The sequence below is a fragment of the Mauremys reevesii genome, linkage group 16, assembly GCF_016161935.1.
Source record: "Mauremys reevesii isolate NIE-2019 linkage group 16, ASM1616193v1, whole genome shotgun sequence".
Taxonomy (NCBI): domain Eukaryota; kingdom Metazoa; phylum Chordata; order Testudines; family Geoemydidae; genus Mauremys; species Mauremys reevesii.
Genome location: NC_052638.1, coordinates 6,778,064 through 6,798,916, shown reverse-complemented (window position 1 = coordinate 6,798,916; position 20,853 = coordinate 6,778,064). Strand labels below are relative to the sequence as shown.

At 45.0% G+C, this 20,853-nt stretch overlaps 1 protein-coding gene and 1 long non-coding RNA gene across 2 annotated transcripts in view; one reads left to right on the top strand and one right to left on the bottom strand.

Moving 5' to 3' along the window:
• PLEKHG4 (pleckstrin homology and RhoGEF domain containing G4) overlaps positions 1–20,853 on the bottom strand; it is a 159,999-nt gene that overhangs the window by 80,579 nt on the left and 58,567 nt on the right. Inside the window, 2 exon segments of the mRNA XM_039503354.1 lie at positions 7,797–7,913; positions 12,053–12,139. Coding sequence (XP_039359288.1) covers positions 7,797–7,913; positions 12,053–12,139 — 204 coding nt within the window.
• LOC120384520 lies at positions 2,260–15,138 on the top strand. Its single transcript, XR_005588932.1, has 3 exons — positions 2,260–2,289; positions 2,870–2,958; positions 15,088–15,138. It is a non-coding gene; the product is annotated as an uncharacterized LOC120384520 (long non-coding RNA).

The following is a 20,853-nucleotide window of genomic DNA, read 5'->3' as shown; positions in this document are numbered from 1 at the left end:
ATCATTTATAATGGGCGGGAGTGTGCTGGTCTGGTAGAGCAGCACAATCAGCTGAACGATGAGGTGCAGGTGCTGCTCCTGGAGCAGGGAGTGCACACCTGCTGGAAGACAGAGGACGTGAGACTGGCTGAGATGCAAAGATCGCCGCGGAACCAGAGCCCTCAGAGGAGAACTGTTTGTTAACTTTGCCAGGACTTTTCTTGTTTGATCTTTTGTGAATGAGTTATTTGTTTGAGCTGTGTTTGAAAGAAATTTTGTGTTGGCTATAGCATTTAATGTATCATGCAATTATTATTTAGAGTACACATAGAGTATAACCCTGATCTAATGACCATGAGTTAACTAAAAGTATGCATACTATAAGGGATAATTGATGTTAAGAGTATGTTTTGTGTTGTTTGTTCTGGCCAGAATTGTTGTTGTGGTGTTAAGTATGATGTGTTTTCTTTAGGACCTCCCCCCACCCTCAGTGTCAGTTTGATCGCCTGACATCTGAGGGATGTTAACAGAGAGGGGGGAATCCTGACTATTTGTTGTGTTTTGTTTCTCTTTTGTTTGTTTGGTGTTTTTGGGGTTATATGTTAAGGATTGCATGATCATATAGGTTGGTTTTATAAGGTTCAGAATTAAAAGCCTTAAATGGCTTTACAATGTTTTTAAATATCAATTTGTTAAGTTTTATTGCACGCTGTGGTACTATAGACCTTGAAAAAATATTGGAAATTATGCCAGCAGACATTGCTATCCAGGTTATATCAAGTGGTAGTTAGAAGTATAGAAGAACATATTTCTCCTGAACAAAGTGAGAGTAACTTCTCAGAAAATATTGTTTGTTAATTTTGGTTTGTGATAGATTATAGTGTTATGTTGTTATGAGTTGGAAATGTTTTGTTAATACCTTTATTATTTTTTTCTCTTCTTTTTTCTTTTCTTTTTCTCCCCTCTCCTTTTGATTTTGAATAAAGGGGGGAGGTGTGGGAAAAGGAATGTGAGATGTTTAGGCTTCTGGGATGAGTTGAGTGTGCTGGGAAATTTAGACAGGTGTATAGGATGATAATTACCCTATGAGGTCACAGCTGTGCTTGAGTGAATCTAATTAACCAATTTGTTATTGCCTGATTGCTTGATAACTGTATATAAGAGCATGCTGGGATGGAATAAACAGAGCTCTGCTTGTGATCAAACTGGTTGGTCAGACTTTGTTCCTGCTCCTGCGATGCAACAAATGCATCCCAGAATCACGTTTGCTTTTTTTGCAACAGCATCACACTGTTGACTCATATTTAGCTTGTGATCCACTATAACCCCTAGATCCCTTTCTGCCGTACTCCTTCCTAGACAGTCTCTTCCCATTCTGTATGTGTGAAACTGATTGTTCCTTCCTAAGTGGAGCACTTTGCATTTGTCTTTATTAAACTTCATCCTGTTTACCTCAGACCATTTCTCCAATTTGTCCAGATCATTTTGAATTATGACCCTGTCTTCCAAAGCAGTTGCAATCCCTCCCAGTTTGGTATCATCTGCAAACTTAATAAGCGTACTTTCTATGCCAACATCTAAGTCGTTGATGAAGATATTGAACAGAGCCGGTCCCAAAACAGACCCCTGCGGAACCCCACTTGTTATACCTTTCCAGCAGGATTGGGAACCATTAACAACTACTCTCTGAGTACGGTTATCCAGCCAGTTATGCACCCACCTTATAGTAGCCCCATCTAAATTGTATTTGCCTAGTTTATCGATAAGAATATCATGTGAGACCGTATCAAATGCCTTACTAAAGTCTAGGTATACCACATCCACCGCTTCTCCCTTATCCACAAGACTCGTTATCCTATCAAAGAAAGCTATCAGATTGGTTTGACACGATTTGTTCTTTACAAATCCATGCTGGCTATTCCCTATCACCTTACCACCTTCCAAGTGTTTGCAGATGATTTCCTTAATTACTTGCTCCATTATCTTCCCTGGCACAGAAGTTAAACTAACTGGTCTGTAATTTCCCGGGTTGTTTTTATTTCCCTTTTTTATAGATGGGCACTATATTTGCCCTTTTCCAGTCTTCTGGAATCTCTCCTGTCTCCCATGATTTTCCAAAGATAATAGCTAGAGGCTCAGATACCTCCTCTATTAGCTCCTTGAGTATTCTAGGATGCATTTCATCAGGCCCTAATCTCAAAAGCTTGTCTCTCTCACCAGCAGAAATTGATCCAATAGAAGATATTATCTCACCCATCTTGTCTCTTTAGTGTCCTGGGACCAACATGGCTACAACAACACCACATACAAGTAAGGTATTAAGCTTTTCATGTCTTGAGTATGGGATGGCCGCATTAGCCACAAGTGACCAAACCAGGAATTGAAATAGGTCATCCCATAGCAGGTCCAATACAAACCTAATTTATTCCCACCCCAAGCTACTATGGATTTTGTTTGTGCCGTGGTTTAGAGAAGAGGGATTTTTGTAACATTCTTTTAAGATCTGGATTTGTTTCAGAATGAATAGTTTTCATATCCTTCCACTGGGAAAGCTAAATTGCCTCAGTTATAATGTATGGACCCTGGAGTGATAGAAAAAATAGAACACACATTTAAGACTTCTATACATGACCTAAGTTAGCTATTCTACACATCAGGGTGATACAATTTTAAGGCCTGACACCTGGCAAACCTCCAGAACTAGATTCAAATGATTTATACCATAGAAAACCTGCATTCTCAGCTCTCCTCTGGGACAATGGTGGTTCATGAGATATCGCCCCTTAAAAGTGTCATTGATCCAGGTCTGAATACTGTTGTCGTCAGCCTATAACCGGTGAAATCTGGGGGCAAGTTCCACATTCACAAGCAGGTTCTTATTCTTTTAAAGAACGAGGAGCTGTTCGAAGCTGCTCCCAGGTTTGGAATGTTGTGAGCAGCCCCGCTGGAGACGGAGACGGATTAGTGAGCAGGAAGCAGGTGAGCTCATCCGAGATGTTAAATAAATAGTGTTTGGCATGTGGTTGCAGAGCTACAGACATTTATCACTTGGGTCATGGTCACATTCAGTGCATCGATTAGCAGCTCTGTGCCATCAAATTCCTGCATGAACTCCCCCTTCAGCTACAGCTTTGGGAAAGATATTGACTTTAAAATGTAAGAAATGTGAAACAAGAGGTGGCCCTGAACTCCAGGATTCTTCCCCAGATTCTTTATATCCAGGTATTTCCCTAGCTACTCCTCACCATGTCTCATACCCAATACGTTCTTGGAACATACCGGGGACAACTTTCTGTTTCAGAAGGTGGAGGAGATAATGAGGGAGACAACTATTTTCGACTTGCTCTAACAGGGAGGAATTGGTGGGGAATCTGAAGGTAGAAGACAATTTAAATGAAAGTGATAATGAAATAATAGATTTCATCCTTCTAAGGAAAGGAAGGAGTGAGAGCAGCAGAATAAGGACAATGGACTTAAAAAAACCAACAGACTAACAAACTCAGAGATCTGGTAGGAACAGTCCTATGGGAAGAAAATCTGAGAGATAAAGAAGTTCAAGAGAGCTAGAAATTTCTCAGGGAGAGAATATTAAAGGCACAAGAGCAAATTATCCCAACACAAAGGATGGGAAGAATAGTAAGAGGCCAATATGGCTCCATCAGGAGCTCTTTAGTGACCTGAAAATCAAAAAGGAATCCTACAAAAAGTGGAAACATGGACAAGTTGCTGAAGAGGAGTATAAAGAATAGCACAACCGTGTAGGGACAAAATCAGAAAGGCCAAGGCACAAAATGAGTTACATCTAGCAAGGGAAATAAAAGGTAATAAGAAAGGTGTATTTCTCTTGCTCCTAATGTATTTAAATAACAAGGAAAGTGGAGTCCTCTCCATAGCAGGGAAGAAGAGTTAATAATTGATAAAAATCAAGACGGCCGAGGTGTTTAATATTCTAGTCTGTAATTGTCCCTCCATGCCTCTGAAGAAGTGGGGTTTTTTACCCACGAAAGCTTATGCCCAAATAAATCTGTTAGTCTTTAAGGTGCCACCAGACTCCTTGTTGTTTCTGTGGATACAGACTAACACGGCTCCCCCTGATATTTTGGTAAGGCTTTGGACACAGTCCCACATGACATTTTCATAATGAAACTAGAGAAATCTGTTCTACAAGCAATTACTACAATGTGGGAACACAACTGATAAAGACTGTACTCAAAGAGTGGCTCTCAATGGCTCGCTGTCAAACTGGGAGGGTGTATCTAGTGGGGTCCTGCAGGGGTCAGTCCCGGGTCCCGAACCTTTCAATATTTTCACTCATGACTGGCATAATGGAGTGGAGAGTGTGCTTATCAAACCTGCAGACGATGCCAAGCTGGGAGGGAACTTTGGAGGTCAGCATTAGAATTCAAAACAACCCTGACAATTTAGAGAACTGGTCTGAAAGCACGGGATGAAATTCAATAAAGACAAGTGCACAGTTCTGCATGCAGGAAGAAAAAAAAATCAAAAGCACAACTACAGAGCAGGGAGTAAGGGGCTGGTGGTGGCACGGCTGTAAAGGTTCTGGGGGTTATTTTGGATCGCAAATTCAGTATGCGGTTGCAAAAAAAGATGAATATCATTCTGGGACAGATGGAGAGGAGTGTTGTACGTTGTGACGTTGCACCCCATAATGCTTTATAGAAATATGCTTATGAATGTAAATATGACATAACTGGAATATGTTTGATGCTACATATGCCATGTAACATCTCAGTAACATGTCTACTGAATGTATTCATCCTATTCGTATGCATGCATCATTTTATATATATATTTTATAACGCTCTATGCTTGTATTTAAAGTGTTTGCTGTAGAAAGCACCTAAGGCAGATTTGGTCAACATAGTGTAAAGAGATTATTCAAGTAATTGGAAGTACTTAGCCAACGAAAGACCTTGATAGACGCCAATCCACATCTGAGCTTTCCTGGGAACGTTCAGGCTAACATGGCGTCGGTCTGTAAAGAACTGAGTTATGCATGGACATGTGACTTGCCCATGTGATTCCAGAACTCTATCTTGTAGCTCTAATTCTACACGGGGGAGAGAGGGGTGTCCACCCACAAGAGGGAGGCTACATAAGCCCCGAAGAAACCCCTCTGTTTTGTCTTCAGCTGGCTCAAGAGACAGCCTCTCCACCCCAAAGGATGCCTGAAAGAAACTGGAACAAAGGACAGCAACTACAGGGATGAGAGTGATTGCTGGACCCAGACTAGAAGGAGGCTAGTCAGTCAAAGAAGCTTTATTTAGTTTCCTACTGTGTTAGGCTTAGATTTGCGTGTTTTATTTTATTTTACTTAGTAATTCATTTTGTTCTGTCTGTTACTACTTGGAACCACTTAAATCCTACTTTCTGTATTTAATAAAATCACTTTTTACTTATTAATTAACCCAGAGTCTGTATTAATACCTGGAGGGGGGGGCAAACAGCTGTGCATCTCTCTCTATCAGTGTTATAGAGGGCGAACAATTTATGAGTTTACCCTGTATAAGCTTTATATAGGGTAAAACAGAATGTTGGGGGGGGTTGGACCCCATTAGGAGCTGGGTATCTGAGTGCTGGAGACAGGACCATTTCTTAAGCTGTTTTCAGTTAAGCCTGCAGCTTGTGGGGGACGTGGTTCAGACCCTGGGTCTGTGTTGTAGCAGGCTGGCGTGTCTGGCTCAAACATGGCAAGGCACTGAAGTCCCAAGCTGGCAGGGAAAATGGGCTCAGAGGTAGTCTAGGCACATCAGGTGGCAGTCCCACCGGGGTTTCTGTGATCCAACCCGTGACATATGTAAGACCTAGGAGATAATTGTATGATGCTACTTGGCACTGGTGAGGCCTCAGCTGGGGTACTGTGTCCAATTCTGGGCACCACACGTGTACAAATTAAGAGTCCAGAGGAGAGTAACAAAAATGAGAAAAGGTTCAGAAAACCTGATTTCTGAGGAAAGGGTAAAAAAAAACTGGGCATGTTTAGTCTTGAGGAAAGACGACTGAGGGTGGATCTAGTAACAGCCTTCAAATATGCTAAGGGCTATTACAAAGAGGATAGTGATCAATTGTTCTCCATGTCTACTGAAGGTAGGACAAGACGGAATGGGTTTAATCTGCAGCAAGGCAGATTTAGAGACTAGAAAAAACTTTCTAACTCTCAGGGTAGTTAAGCTCTGGAACAGGGCGGCTGTGGTTTTAAGAACGGGTTGGACATGATTTCATGATTCTATATGGGGAGGGAAGAGAACTTTAATGATGATGTTTCTGATCACCTTATATTTGAAGCAAGTTAAAATGAAGAGAGACAGCCTCAGAGGCCCAGCAATATCATCTGTGACATCTTGACAGACAGCTCAGCATTTACGCATTGCTACATTGCGCCCTGCCCAATAACATCAGGGCAGAAACAAGGCTGAAGCCCGTGGAAGCAGAAACCATGAAACTGACGCCATCCCAAACACTGTTCGGCAAATCAAACGCAAATGGAGACACTGCCCGTTTGTGCACGCTGCCGATGATCCTTGCAGGGAGTCACAGATGAAAGGAAATGAACCCCCCCCATACCTGCTGAATCACACCTAACGGTACTACTACAGATGTGGCTCTCATTGATACAGGAATACCCTGAAGCGTGCGGCACAAAGGAACTGAAGCTCCTTGCTTGGCTGCTGAGGTGGAATGTGGTGGCAAGTTTGGTACAATCTGTCAGTCACCAGTGCTGGAGGACGGGGTGTTCTCAGCCAGTTCAGGCATTTCCTCCAAGAATCCAGCACCTGCGTTCGAAAGCTTTACAAACACCAGGAGCATAGTCCTCAACGGGCAGGTTTTTATATATTCCAGGGAATCTGGCTCCAAAATAACAGAATTCTAACTAACTCTGATCACTTTGGAATATTTATTATTCAAATGATTATTTGTTAAGTGGTGACGTTATTCTAATCACTGATGAATGAGACAAACTTCAAGAGAGTTCCTGCCCTGGAGACCTGGGAGTGTACAAGGAAGGAAGGCGTCTGTCTCTCCTCCCTGCAGAGGGCTGCAATGATCCTGCTCCCTCCTGTCAGGGTCAGGACGTGGGCGGTCAGCTGCTAAGTTGCGATTGGGAGAGAAGTCGCAGGGTCAGGATCCTGGGAAGTCGGGATCAGGCACCAGGCTACAGCCAGCAGTCGAACAGCAAAGGCAAGGACAAACCAGGGCCAGAGCTGGAGTTTGGGGGTTATAGCAAGCAAGGCCCAGAGCAGAAGCAGGCAAGCAGTCAGTGTTGTTGCTCAGACAGCTCCCTATCACGGCTTATATACTGGTACTGGCCAACCAGTGGGCAGTGAGGGGCCGTCACTCAGGCCCTGCTGCACCTAGCTTCACAGGGTCCTCTTGTGGCTGCCTAACCCAAGCCTCTAGAGGCATCAACAGCCCAGTTCCTCCCAGGGTCTAGCCCTGCAGGTTCTCATGCATCCACTGCTCCCTCTGGCGATTACATTCTTAAACATACACAAGTTAAGACATTCAAGGTTATGGTTCCCATAGCCATGCTGATCTGGCCACTTGGCACATCCATCAACACTAACAAGAGCATGGTAAGACAAATATGGCCATGCAGACATGCACAGTGCAGCTGAGACATGGCTACCATGGGAACCGGAACGTCACCTCTCCCGTCTTTGGTAAGTTTCATATTTATTTGCTGCTATATCTTGCACTAACCCAGTTAATTGTAAGTTTCTCCTCTCTGGTGTATGGGAAATCTGGCCATAATCCTAGAAGCAGCAAATGTAAAGACTGTTTCACGTCTCACTCACCATGCGAAAGCTTAACCAGTCCCGATGGCAGTAAGGGAAGGCTCCATCCAATTCCAGTGGCAGCTGTGTGCTGTCTATGTGCTTGTGGAGGGACTTCATTGAGGGGAGAAGTTCAATCTGAAAAGAAAAAAAGCACATCTGCATCACGTCTGCCTGCAGAAAGGCGCACCGAAGAGTCGAGAGTGTCATGTCTACACTGCCAGAAAAGGAATGTTCTTAGCTCGGGTTAGATAACATGCATTAAAACAGCAGTGAAGAGACAGCAACTCAGCTTTTAACTCAGGTTAGTAGCTCGAGTTCAACCCCAGGCTTCCCTTATAGGCATTAGCTGAGGATAAAAGCCAAGTTGTGTCTTCAGTGCTATTTTAACCTGAGTTAGAACAGAAGAACGGCCACACTGGGTCAGACCAAAGTGGCCAATGCCAGGTGCTTCAGAGGGAATGAACAGACAGGTTATCATCAAGTGATCTATCCCGTCACCCAATCCCAGCTTCTGGCAAACAGAGGCTAGGGACACCATCCCTGCCCATCCTGGCTAATAGCCATTGATCGTTGGCTAACCTGAGTCAAGAACACACCTTTTTTGCAGTGTAGGCATATAATATGAGGGGAAGGGAATAAGTAAGGTGAATGTCTCTCTATTGATCCACTTTCCAGCAGGGCTAACAAGAGATCCCAGCTCTCTATGACAGCCTGAACCTCTACACACAGGGGAGGTACGTGAAATCCAATCACAATACGAAGGAAAAAACAAAAGCTCAGCAATCTTAGAATAATTCACTAGCTTCCCGTTCTATAGTTCAATGAGCAAACTGGAAGCAAAGCAGTGTGAAACGGAAGCTTGAAAGGAGCCAGGAATTCCTCCAAAGCCAAAATTATCTGGTGGCGACAGAGCAAATCTCTGCCTTCCATGGTCACATGGCATGGTATGATTCATGCATGTTTATAAAGTTTCTGCGGGATTGTAAAACTGGCCACAGGCTTCCCAAAGTAATGCCCGGCGAAGCATCCTAACACAGCAGACCTTCTCCGCGCCAATCCCAGTGCGCCTCCGATCTATGCCAGGAGTCATTTGCCACTTAGAGGGTACCCAAGATCCAATACACCCCAGCTTGCTCCAGTTAGAGGCTGCAGCTGAGCTGGGCCATCCAAGGAATGTAATACCCACAGAGAAAATGGCCAAGAGCTGCTGAGAGAGCCTGCAGTGCTGGGCTGGGAGTGAGAAATTCAGACACAAACATCCAACATTCCTCTAGAGTTGCAAAGTTTCCATTTTCTCATTAAAACTGTGACTTTCCCTTTGATTCTGCTGTATGCCAATTTCTTTATTAATCTCTGTTCTGCACCTTTCTGATCCCCTTGGATTTGGCAGCTTTCACTTGTTTAAAAAACTCTTTTTCCATTCATTACTTTGGTTGTTTTCACCCACACAGATATACCTCCCTATCCCTTGCTCGGTGTCACACACACACACACACACACACGCCCCCTTGCGTGTGAATGACTGGTAACAAATGCCTCTGGCTTGTCACCTTTGCTCATTCTCTTTGTAACTAGAGATGGCAACACTCTGCACACACAGCCATATTAAAACAATTTCTCCCCAAAGGAACCTCAGAGCATTCAGGACCTTTTTCTGTAGGGATCCTGGGTGAAATCCTGGCTCCACTGAAGTCAATGGGAGCTTTGATTTCAAAGGGGCTACTGCTTCACCCCAGGTTTCCTGGCTCCTTACACATTTACAACTGAGGTGGTGTCTGACCCAAGTGCTGACAACATGTCGAGTCCAATACTCCATTCACTCACCTGCCGGCAATTCAGACAGCGTCTTCCACACTCAGATTGTGAGTTCTTTGGAGCAGAGATTGTCCTGCTATATCATGTATCTACAGTGTCCAGCACAAGGGCCCTGTGAAGGGGTATGCAGCAAACCCCGTGCTGGGCAACACAGGTTAACAGGATAACGTGGGCTCCGCCCCATCACACTTGTGAGAGCTTAAAAGGGAGAAACCCAGCTCAGCTCATGGCAGACCAGACCAGACCTGACCTGATCTCCAGGCCTCAGCTCCTGGAGAGAGGGCTGGCTGAAGGCAGGAGCTCCTCAATGAACCCTCCCTGAGGGAAAGGAGGCCCCAATGCTGACTCACCTGGAGAGGGAACCATTCCCCTCTATTGCCTGTGAAGTCAGTTTAGGGCTGCAGCCCAACGAGCGCCCTCCGAAGGAAGAGAGCCTAAGCCCAGCTTTGGGATGATTCCGTTGGGTTATTTCCCTTGTTGTTCTGTTCACTGACAACCCCAGAAGGGGCCGACTACCCGGGGCCCAACCAGATGGCTCTCAGAACTGCAGTGGGAAAAATGCCCAGACATCACAGAGCGGCTCGGGTGAGTGCTTAGGCCCTGCCCAGAGCCTTAGGGGGTCCCTGGGGAAGGAACTCTGGTGACAGGGCCCCACCCCTGACTGGGCCCTCTAGGTGTTGCTACCACCCTACAGATAATATACTTTTGGAGGCTGCTCGATCAGTTTTAACTCACTGAAGTCACGCTGCAGTTGCACAGTCAGAACTACGGGTGAGAGGGGATGCAGAAATTAAGCTTCCAACAGCCACACTAACTCAGCCACGTTGTGCGTCTTCTACATTTTGAGGTTTACATTTTGCAACCATCAGTAATATATTAGGCTACTCCTTTACCAAGCCCCTCCCTCTGTTGGACCTTTCTGTGCTGAGCTTCCTGGAGTCACAGAACAGCGCCTCCGCCACAGAGTTCAAGGCCAGGAGGGGCTGCATCTAGTCCAGTGTTTCTCAAATGCGGCCGCATGCAGCCACCAGGGCCTTTCCTTGAGGCCACGGTCACCTGGGCTGTGATGGTGGGGGCGAAAAGCAGTGGCCCCTCTCCCAGGACCACAAGCATTCAGGACTTAAATGTGTCCCAGGGCTTGCGGGGCTGAGTAAGTCTGCTGTGAAAATGGTAATAACAAACATACAAATATCACTTTTCACAGCAGAAGACTTACCAGCTAGCAAGTCTTAGAAGAGGAAAAAAAGCTCAACCAAAAAAGCAAAAGAAACAAAAAGACAAGAACATGCAAAGCACCTTATTTGTGTTTCTATTCTGTTTAGGTCCAGTAAAGAATAGCGACAACTGTAAATTATTTTTATTACTGAGTCTGAAAAAACCCTACATAAATAAATGACAATGATTTGGACAAGTATATGTGCATATTTATTTGTTTTTCCTAAAGTTAATTAAGCATTTTAGGAAAAATTGTCAGTGCAGCCACCAGCAAGAGTTGGTGGCCACACTCTGAGGCCACCAAAAATTTTGTTGTGAGACGCCCTAGTCTGACCTCCTGCATAATACAGCCAGAGAATTCCACCCTGTGATTCCAGCGTCAGCCCGTGACTTGGGGCTGAGAACATGACTTGGCCATTAAAATTACTCATTTTCTACCTCTGTATGATGAAATCATGGGGCCTTTTCCTAAAGTCCTCACTCAGCCCACGCCCTGGTCAAAGTCTCAGGGATGCCAATGGGGAGTCCAGCTGGGCCCAGTGACCTCAGAAGGGGACTGTATTTCCTCTGGGATAGCGGGAGTACGGGGGAGTGGCATTAGTGGAGGAAGTGCCTTCCCAGACATCCCAACATGAGTGCCAGCTGGGGAGGTTGCACCCCCCGGAGACACCAAAGCCAGACAACAGCTCTGAAGCCAGTCATCATCAGCCAGGACTTCCAGGCCCTAGGTCTGACGATTCCCCAGAGCTGGGGCAGTCAGAACGGGCAGGGAAGAGAACAGACACTCCACCTCTGAAAAGGGTGTTGATGTTCCCCATCCTTGGTGTCCTCTCTTCCCCTTGTAGGAGTGCTCAGCTGAGCACAACAACAACGCTGCCTCATTGCGGGATTTAGCCTGTTGTTGACAACAGGGCCTGAAAAGTTCTCAGGTCAGTGTTCAATGTGCATGACTCCCCACTGTATCCTTCCTGCTAGAGTCTTATCAAAGAGCTTTCTGGTATCCTGACATTCATGGGCATGTGTGTGCGTGATGGACTTGGCAATAAAAGATCTACTCAATTCATAAACATTTATAGCCCCTTAAATATCACACCGGAAAGAGAGACCATCACCATAAAACACAGAGCAGCACTACAGAGATCAAGTGAGAATGAACGTACATTAGTGCACAGAGAGCTCACTGTTCAGAGAGTTAACAAGTCTCAGGAGCTCCCCAGCAGTTCCTGCATGAATGCTTCCATTACCTGCACTGCTGTTGGCTTCTCCATCCGAAAAGTGAGATCTCTTTCAACAAGCAGCAGAACGCCGTGAATACAGTGAGGAACCATGTCCTGTAACAGAGAACAGAGCACAGATCTCTTACGAGCTGGATGGATTGCTTAGGAGGATGTACCATTAGTTTTATTTCAGCACAAGAGATTGCAATGCCTTCTTCAAAGATAGTTGCAATTGCTAACTGGAGGGCACAGTCTCCCCCGAAGGGGCAGACAGTCAGATCTGTTGGTGAGGATCTGCCCTAAAGGGAACGTGCTCTCCAAGCTGTTAGCCCTGGGAAACACTGCACAGTCAGGTTACCTGGATGCAGTAAAAAAGCTGCTCTCTCACCGGGCACTGCCCCTAACTGACAAGGGGCATTTTCCCCACAATGCCAGCAAATTTGTGTTCTTCACTTAACTGCTCCCAGCCCAGCACCAAGGACTTGCCTCCAGCCACTAGCGTTAATGGACAGAAGCACCAAATTCCAGGATGTCCTGGCAGCTGTGGCCTCGAACTCTCTCTCCCTGCTCCAGCAGGAGGCCTCCACAGGGAGAACATAGAATCATAGAATCTCAGGGTTGGAAGGGACCTCAGGAGGTCATCTAGCCAACCCCCTGCTCAAAGCAGGACCAAACCCAACTAAATCATCCCAGCCAGGCTTGTCAGCCTGACCTTAAAAAAAAACCTCTAGGAAGGAGATTCACCTCCCTCCTAGGGATTCCAGTCCAGTGCTTCACCACTACTACTAAAAAAAAGTTTTTTCCTAATGTTCAACCTAAACCCCCTCTCTGCAACTTGAGACCATTGCTCCTTGTTGTGTCATCTGCTCACTGACAGTCTCTCTGAGCCATCCTCTTGGACCCCCCTTTCAGCTTCAGTGAAAGCAGCCATCAAATCTCTTCTTCTCTTCTTCTGCACTAAACAATCCCAGCCTCTCTCCCTCTCCCTCTCTCATAAGTCATGTGCTCCCCTAATCATTTTTTTTGCCTCCCTCCTCTCTCCCTCCATTTCCACATCCCTTTCCTTGTAGTGGGGCAACTGCCTGGACACACAGTACTCCAGATGAGGCCAGTGCCAGTGTAGGGAAATGATCGATCCTCTCATCCTCTGGATCTGCTGGAAACCCCTACTTATAAAAAAAAATTGGCCTCAAGGGCAGAAGATAAGCAGAGAAGATATTATTTAAACGAACCCAGGGCACTCCTTGGCGGGCACCCACTCCATACAGCACCACAACTAGACATGGAACTATTGATCACTACCCCCGCTGCCCCACCATCTAGCCAGTTTTTCATCCACCTTACCATCCATTCATCCCAGCCAGACTTCTTTAAACTTGCTGGGCAAGAATACTGAGACTGTGTCAAAAGCTGCTTCAAAAAGTCCAATAATAGCATCCCTGCTGCTCCCCTCATCCAGAGCCTCGCAGTAGAAGGTAGAAGGTTAGTTAGGGTTAGGAGGCTTGACTTGCCCTTGATGACTCCCATGCTGACTGTTCCTGATCACTTTCCCCTCCTTTGTGGTTCAGGGATTGATTCTTGAGGACCTGTTTCCATGATTTTAGGTGAGGACTGTGAGGCTGACTGGTGGATCTTCCCCTTTTTTTTTTTTTTCCTTTTTTAAAGATTAGCTTTTTTCCAGTCATCCGGACTCCCCGATCGCCATGATTTTTCAAAGATAATGGCCAATGGCTCTCAAAATGGCTCTCACTCCTTTAACTCAACACCCTGCAGAGCACCCAGCCCCACCCGCTTGCTGGACTTGTGCTTTCCTAAATAGTCTGAACTACTCAGCTCTCCACAGAGAGCTCCTCACCTCCTCCAGAGTCACCTCAGCCCCATAGCGTCCTGAAAAAGCATGTAGGGAAGTTAGAAACAGGCCCAAAGAGCTAAGAGAGGAGCAAAGAAAACGGACTATGTGAATAGCGGGGTCACTAGCCAAACCCTGGCTTGGTTTGGGCAGCAGGGAAGGCTTCGTATTTCAGCCAATGTTCTGATAGGAGCTCTTCCAGTACAAGGCTATAGGAAAGCCTTTGCCCAAGCTAAGTTGTGAGGGTTTCTGGACTGGTAAAGCCAAAAGACCAGATGTAAAATTATAAGCAACTGTGATGGGTGTCCACCCACACAAGGCTGGAAAGGTTAAGGTGGCGAGGGGGGTCCATTAACTGCCCAGGCTGCACCTGGAGGAGGAGCCAGGGAGCAGGGGTTAATTAGACAGGGTCGGCTGGACAGAACAGGAGGGGCCTGTCTAAAGCCCAGGGGCTGAGCGCAGCAGAGGGGCTGCAGGGAAGCAGTCTGCAGTCACTCCCTGGGAGGTGTGTTTGGGGCTGTAGATACAGTCACTCCCTGGGAGGAGGGAGTCTGGCCTGGCAAACCCAGAGCTGGGAGAGCCGGGAAGGTAGGAAAAGCAGCAACGTATGGGGTAGGGCAGACTTTGGCCGCTGAGAGGGGCCCTGAGCTGGAGCCTGGTGTACAGGGTGGGTGCAGGTTTCTCTACCAGCCACCGGGGAAGCAGTGCGGACCAGACAGCAGCGAACGGACCGCCTGGGACAATTCACCTTGGAAGACTTTGATACCCCAGAAGGGGAGGACGACAGCGACCTGGTTGGAGGGCCAAAGTCATGAACAGGAAGCTGCAGCTGCTGGGGCAAGAGGTGCAACAGGGTGAGAGAAGACAGGTGAAGGGACTGCCAGAGGAGGGTGCAGCACCTGGAAAGAGTTTATCCCCAGAGCAGCCAGGAGGAGGCGCCCTGGTGATGAGTGAAACCCCCTGACAGCAAACACTCTTTTTCTTTTGTATAGCTTCAGCTGCAATCTGTCCAGAATAAATGCAATTGACCAGCAAGCCTTTGACAGGAGAACTCTGTAACCGTATTCTCCAGCGACCTTTAAGGACATAACACCCAGCGTGAGCAGCAGCACAAGCAGACAAAGTAGGCAATCGCTGGGAAACGCAGGGACTGATGAACTCCAGCGAATGGCGCTGCAGATTGCTTTAACAGTCTCCCATTTCTACCCCATAGGCTGAACTTGACTCTGCATTAATGGCTTGAGAGCCAGCTCTAAGAACACACTTCTGCGAAAGGTGGAAGAGGTGGTCCAAGCCTGATGCCTTGAGTTCCAGAGGTGCTTCCCCTTAACTGAGCTAGTCCTTGAGAAATTAAAGGCCAATGTGCAGAGGCTCAATTCAGGATTCTACAAATATAAGGGCCATAACCGCAGTGGAGATCTCTGGGCAAGGTAACAGACTTTTCCTTATGCTAAAGAAGGATCTCTCCTCACTCCACCCCCTTGGTCTCCTTGTAGGAGTGGGATACAATCCTAACAATTGCCCCTTCTAAGCATACAGGGGCTTTTCTGAATCTTTTGTTTACCTTTTCATTTGATCACTGACAAATGTCAGCAAAAGGCCAGAACAGCACAACTAGCTCAGAATTACTGGGGTAAAAACTGGAGATCACCGGGGAGGGGACGGGAAAGGGAGAGAGACATAGATCACAGCTGTACAGACATCCTGGAATTTGACTGGTGTCTCTGCTGGACAGTGCGGGTGGGTGAAGACGAACCATCATTTCAAGACAGCTGATGGCACTGAACATTTATGTTTAATTAAGTTCCCCACCACCGCCCTTCTTCTCCTCCTACCTGCTTGCATAATAGGGTCACGATGCTACTGTTCTGACAACCCAATAATTTCTGAGAACACATGGTGAGGCTGTAAAATTGGAATTATGATTACAGAGAATCAGAAAGTGTGCGTGGTGTAGCCCTGAGGATTAATCTGTTGGTCTGTATAAAATGTCTTTTTGATAAAAGTGTGTAGGCTGCATAGATTAATAGAATTTGCAATAAGCTGTAATGAAGATACCTAGAAACTTCTAGGCCAGACATCTTGGCCTATTTCCTCTGTGTGATGTAAAGCAGCTTAAGACCTTACCTCACTCAGAAAAGTATAATAGACAAAAAAACTAAATAAAAAAGGGACTTTTACTTTTTTAATGTCTGCTAACCTTTCACCTAGTTAGGAAAGTAAGGTTTTTTTTTTTGGCAAATGTATACATACATACATGATGCGATGCGCCATTTAATACGTCAAAGGTCAGCCTATGAAACAGGGTACCTCACCTTTCCATGGGGGAAAGACAATTTTGGAATAGGGAGGAAGGATTTCTCCTATAAAAGGGTGGTAATCCTCCATTAGGGCAGGCGATCTCTCTTCTGTTTCCTCTCTGCTCCAACTTCAAAGCCTTTTCCTCCTCCTACTTTGGTCAATAATACTAGTAAGTATTAATAATTTTTTCAGTTGTTGTGATGAACACAGATTTAGATTTTTTAGAGCATTTAGTTAAAAAAAAGAGAGTTTTACTAACCTCTTCTTATTAACTTCTCTCAATATGTGAACAACAACACCACTTTGCAGATGCTGCAGAGTGCATTTTATCTATAATATCATCCATCATATCTAAAGAACTGTGATATTTTGTTTTTTTAATTTTTTTACATTTTTTTTTTTTGTTTTTTTTTTGGTTTTTTTTAAATTAAAAAAAAGGTTAAACTTGTTTGTAAGTGTAAATTCCTGTATACCCCAATCTCCTTGTATTCTCTCTGTTTTCCTGTGTGAAGCAAGATTCACTTAACTTTATTCTTCACATCACATTTGGCCACCATATTATTATTAATTAATTATTATATTTTATTAAATTATTTAATTATTAGAAAATTAATTATTAAAAAAAAAAAAAATTAAAAAAAAAAAAAACTTCCTACTAACTAACTAACCCTCCCAAAACAGTGGGGAGGAGGGTTCCTGTGGAAATTTTCAAATTTTCATTGAAAAATTAATAAATTTTCATCCAAAAACTGTCAGAGACTGAAATTTTTTTAGTTTTCCAGAAAAGAAAATGCCAGAAGACAGGACTGTCGGTGGCCAGGCCTAGTGGTCAGAGCAGGAGTCAGGCCTAATGGTCGGCATCTGAACACCAGAGCCCAGGGTTGAGATAGGGCCAGACCCAGGAAGCAGGGCCAAAGATCAGAATCAGAGTCAGAATCCAAATGCCAGAGCCAAAGGTGCGGGTGGAGTCAGGAATCAGAGCCGAGAGTCAGAACTGGGTCACCAGGAATCAGGGAAGGCAGGATCAGGGCTGGGAGCAGGCCAGGATGTGGCTGGAGCCGTGGAGGAGCACAGCAGGAGCAGGGCTTGGGGAGACAAGCACAGGAAGGCAGAGTCGGTGGGCATGTGCACTGAAGAGCCAGCAAGCTGTTGCTGCTGCTAGGTTTAAGAACTGGCCTGCTGGCTTCTTCAGCCAATCAGGTTGCCTAGGGCGTCAGGAGTACTGAGCAGGCGCAGCTGAGGGATGTACTCCTGACAGAAAATGGACCATTTCTAAGACAAGCAGACACTTTCTGCAACAGTTGTTCTTTAGTCAGAAGCTCAATGATGAGGAGTTGGAAAAACGTTAACAGAACAATGTTGACCAGACCGAATTCCGACTTGCAGGCTGAATGAGGCAGAAGGAGGGACTGGCTCACAAGAGGTTAGAAAAGGAAGGACAGAATCTGAGCGGGTAAGAGGCTGGCAAAGGAAACTTTCCATAGCTCACCATCGATTTCTGGTCTCTTGCTTGCTGTGTTGTTGTAGCCGCATTGGTCCCAGGGTATGAGAGAGACAAGCTGGGTGAGCAGGCTAATAAAAGAACTAAAAAAGAGCCAGTGTGGCTTAACAACCATGTAAAAGAAGCAGTGAGAGATAAGAAGGCACCTTTTAAAAAGTGGAAGCCAAATCCTAAATAGCTAGGAGCATAAACACTGCCAAATGAAGTGTAAAAATGTAATAAGAAAAGCCAAAGAGGAATTGGAAGAACAGCTAGCCAAAGAACTCCAAAGGTAATAAAATGTTTTTTAAGTACATCAGAAGCAGGAAGCCTGCTAAATGACCAGTGGCGCCCCGGATGATCGAGATACAAAAGGAGCGCTTAAAGACAATAAAGTCATTGCGGAGAAACTAAATTAATTCTTTGCTTCAGTCTTCATGGCTGAAGATGTTAGGGAGATTCCTAAACATAAGCTGGCTTTTGTAGGTGACACATCTGAGGAATTGTCACAGAGTGAAGTGTCACTAGAGGAGATTTTGGAATTAATTGATAAACTCAACATTAACAAGTCACCGGGACCAGATGGCATTCACCCCAGAGTTCTGAAAGAACTCAAATGTGAAATTGAGGAACTATTAACTAGGGTTTGTAACGTGTCCTTTAAATCAGCTTCTGTACCTAATGACTGGAAGTTAGCTAATGTAATGCCAATATTTAAAAAGGGCTCTAGAGGTGATCCCAGCAGTTACAGACCGGTAAGTCTAACGTCAGTACCGGGCAAATTAGTTGAAACAATACTAAAGAATAAAATTGTCAGACACATAGAAAAACATAAATTGTTGGGCAAAAGTCAACATGGTTTCTGTAAAGGGAAATCATGTCTTACTAATCTATTAGAGTTCTTTGAAGGGGTCAACAAACATGTGGCCAAGGGGGATCCAGTGGACATAGTGTACTTAGATTTCCAGAAAGCCTTTGACAAGGTCCCTCACCAAAGGCTCTTACGTAAATTAAGTTGTCATGGGATAAAAGGGAAGGTCCTTTCATGGATTGAGAACGGGTTAAAAGACAAGGAACAAAGGATAGGAATAAATGGTAAATTCTCAGAATGGAGAGGGTGTTCCCCAAGGGTCAGTCCTAGGACCAATCCTATTCAACTTATTCATAAATGATCTGGAGAAAAGGGTAAAAAGTGAGGTGGCAAAGTCTGCAGATGATACTAAACTGCTCAAGATAGTTAAGACCAAAGCAGACTGTGAAGAACTTCAAAAAGATCTCACAAAACTAAGTGATTGGGCAACAAAATGGCAAATGAAATTTAATGTGAGTAAATGTAAAGTAATGCACCTTGGAAAAAATAACCCAACTATACATACAATATGATGGGGGCTAATTTAGCTACAACGAATCAGAGAAAAGATCTTGGAGTCATGGATAGTTCTCTGAAGACATCCACGTAATTTGCAGCAGCAGTCAAAAAAGCAAACAGGATGTTAGGAATCATTCAAAAGGGGATAGAAAATAAGATGGAGAGTATCTTATTGCTCTTATATAAATCCATGGGACACCCACATCTCGAATACTGTGTACAGATGTGGTCTCCTCATCTCAAAAAAGATATACTGGCACTAGAAAAGGTTCAGAGAAGGGCAACTAAAATGATTAGGGGTTTGGAACGGGTCCCATATGAGGGGAGATTAAAGAGGCTAGGACTTTTCAGCTTGGAAAAGAGGAGACTAAGGAGGGATATGATAGAGGTATATAAAATCATAAGTGATGTGGAGAAAGTAAATAAGGAAAAGTTATTTACTTGTTCCCATAATACAAGAACTAGGGGCCACCAAATGAAATTAATGGGCAGCAGGTTTAAAACAAATAAAAGGAAGCTCTTCTTCACACAGCGCACAGTCAACTTGTGGAACTCGTTACCTGAGGAGGTTGTGAAGGCTAGGACTATAACAGGGTTTAAAAGAGAACTGGATAAATTCATGGAGGTTAAGTCCATTAATGGCTATTAGCCAGGATGGGTAAGGAATGGTGTCCCTAGCCTCTGTCAGAGGGTGGAGATGGATGGCAGGAGAGAGATCACTTGATCATTACCTGTTAGATTCACTCCCTCTGGGACACTTGGCATTGGCCACTGTCGGTAGACAGGATACTGGGCTCGAAGGAGCTTTGGTCTGACCCAGTATGGCCATTCTTATGTTCTTATGTTCTAAGCTGAGGGAACTGGGCTTAGTTAGTCTGCAGAAGAGAACAGTGAGGGGGGATTTGATAGCAGCCTTCAACTACCTGAAGAGGGGTTCAAAAGAGGATGGACCTCAGCTGTTCTCAGTGGTGGCAGATGACAGAACAAGAAGCAGTGGTCTCAAGTTGCAGTGAGGGAGGTCTAGGTTGGATATTAGAAAACACTATTTCACTCAGAGAGCGGTGACGTATTGGAATGGGTTACCTTGGGAGGTGGTGGAATCTCCATCCTTAGAGGTTTTTAAGGCCTGGCTTGACAAAGCCCTGGCTGGGAAGATTTAGTTGGTGTTGGTCCTGCTTTGAGCAGGGGATTGGACAAGATGACCTCCTGAGGTCTCTTCCAACCCTAATCTTCTATGATCTTTTCTTCTGGCAAAAACAGGAGTATATAACCATCCATCCCCTGAGATACAGTAGGATTTGAACCCCAAAATATATTCTAGTCTATACTCTACAATCTACACAATAGGGCCTTGAGGCTAGGGTACTGACCTAGGACTCAAGAATACAGGATTTTATTCCTAGCTCTGCCATTGGCCTGCCAGGTAAGAAAGTCACTTTAATTTCTCTGTGCCTCACTTCCTCCATCTGTAAAATGGAAATAATGTTACTGACCTCCTTTGTAGAGTGCTTTGAGATCTTCTAATTCAGAAGGGGCCATTCTGATCATCTAATCTGAACTCCTGCATAACACAGGCCAGAGAACAACCCCAAAATAATTCCTAGAGCATAACATTTAGAAAAACATCCAATCTTGGCTTAAAAATAGTCAGTGATGGAGACTCCACCACAACCCTTGGAAAATTGTTCCCAGTAGGAGGAGTGGGGAGAAGAAACCCAACTGGTTTGAAGAAGGAGCTTGATAAATGTATTAACAGGATGATACAATGGGGTACCTATGATACCAGGGAACTGGACTCAATGACCCAAGAAGGAGGCCCGTTCTAGTCC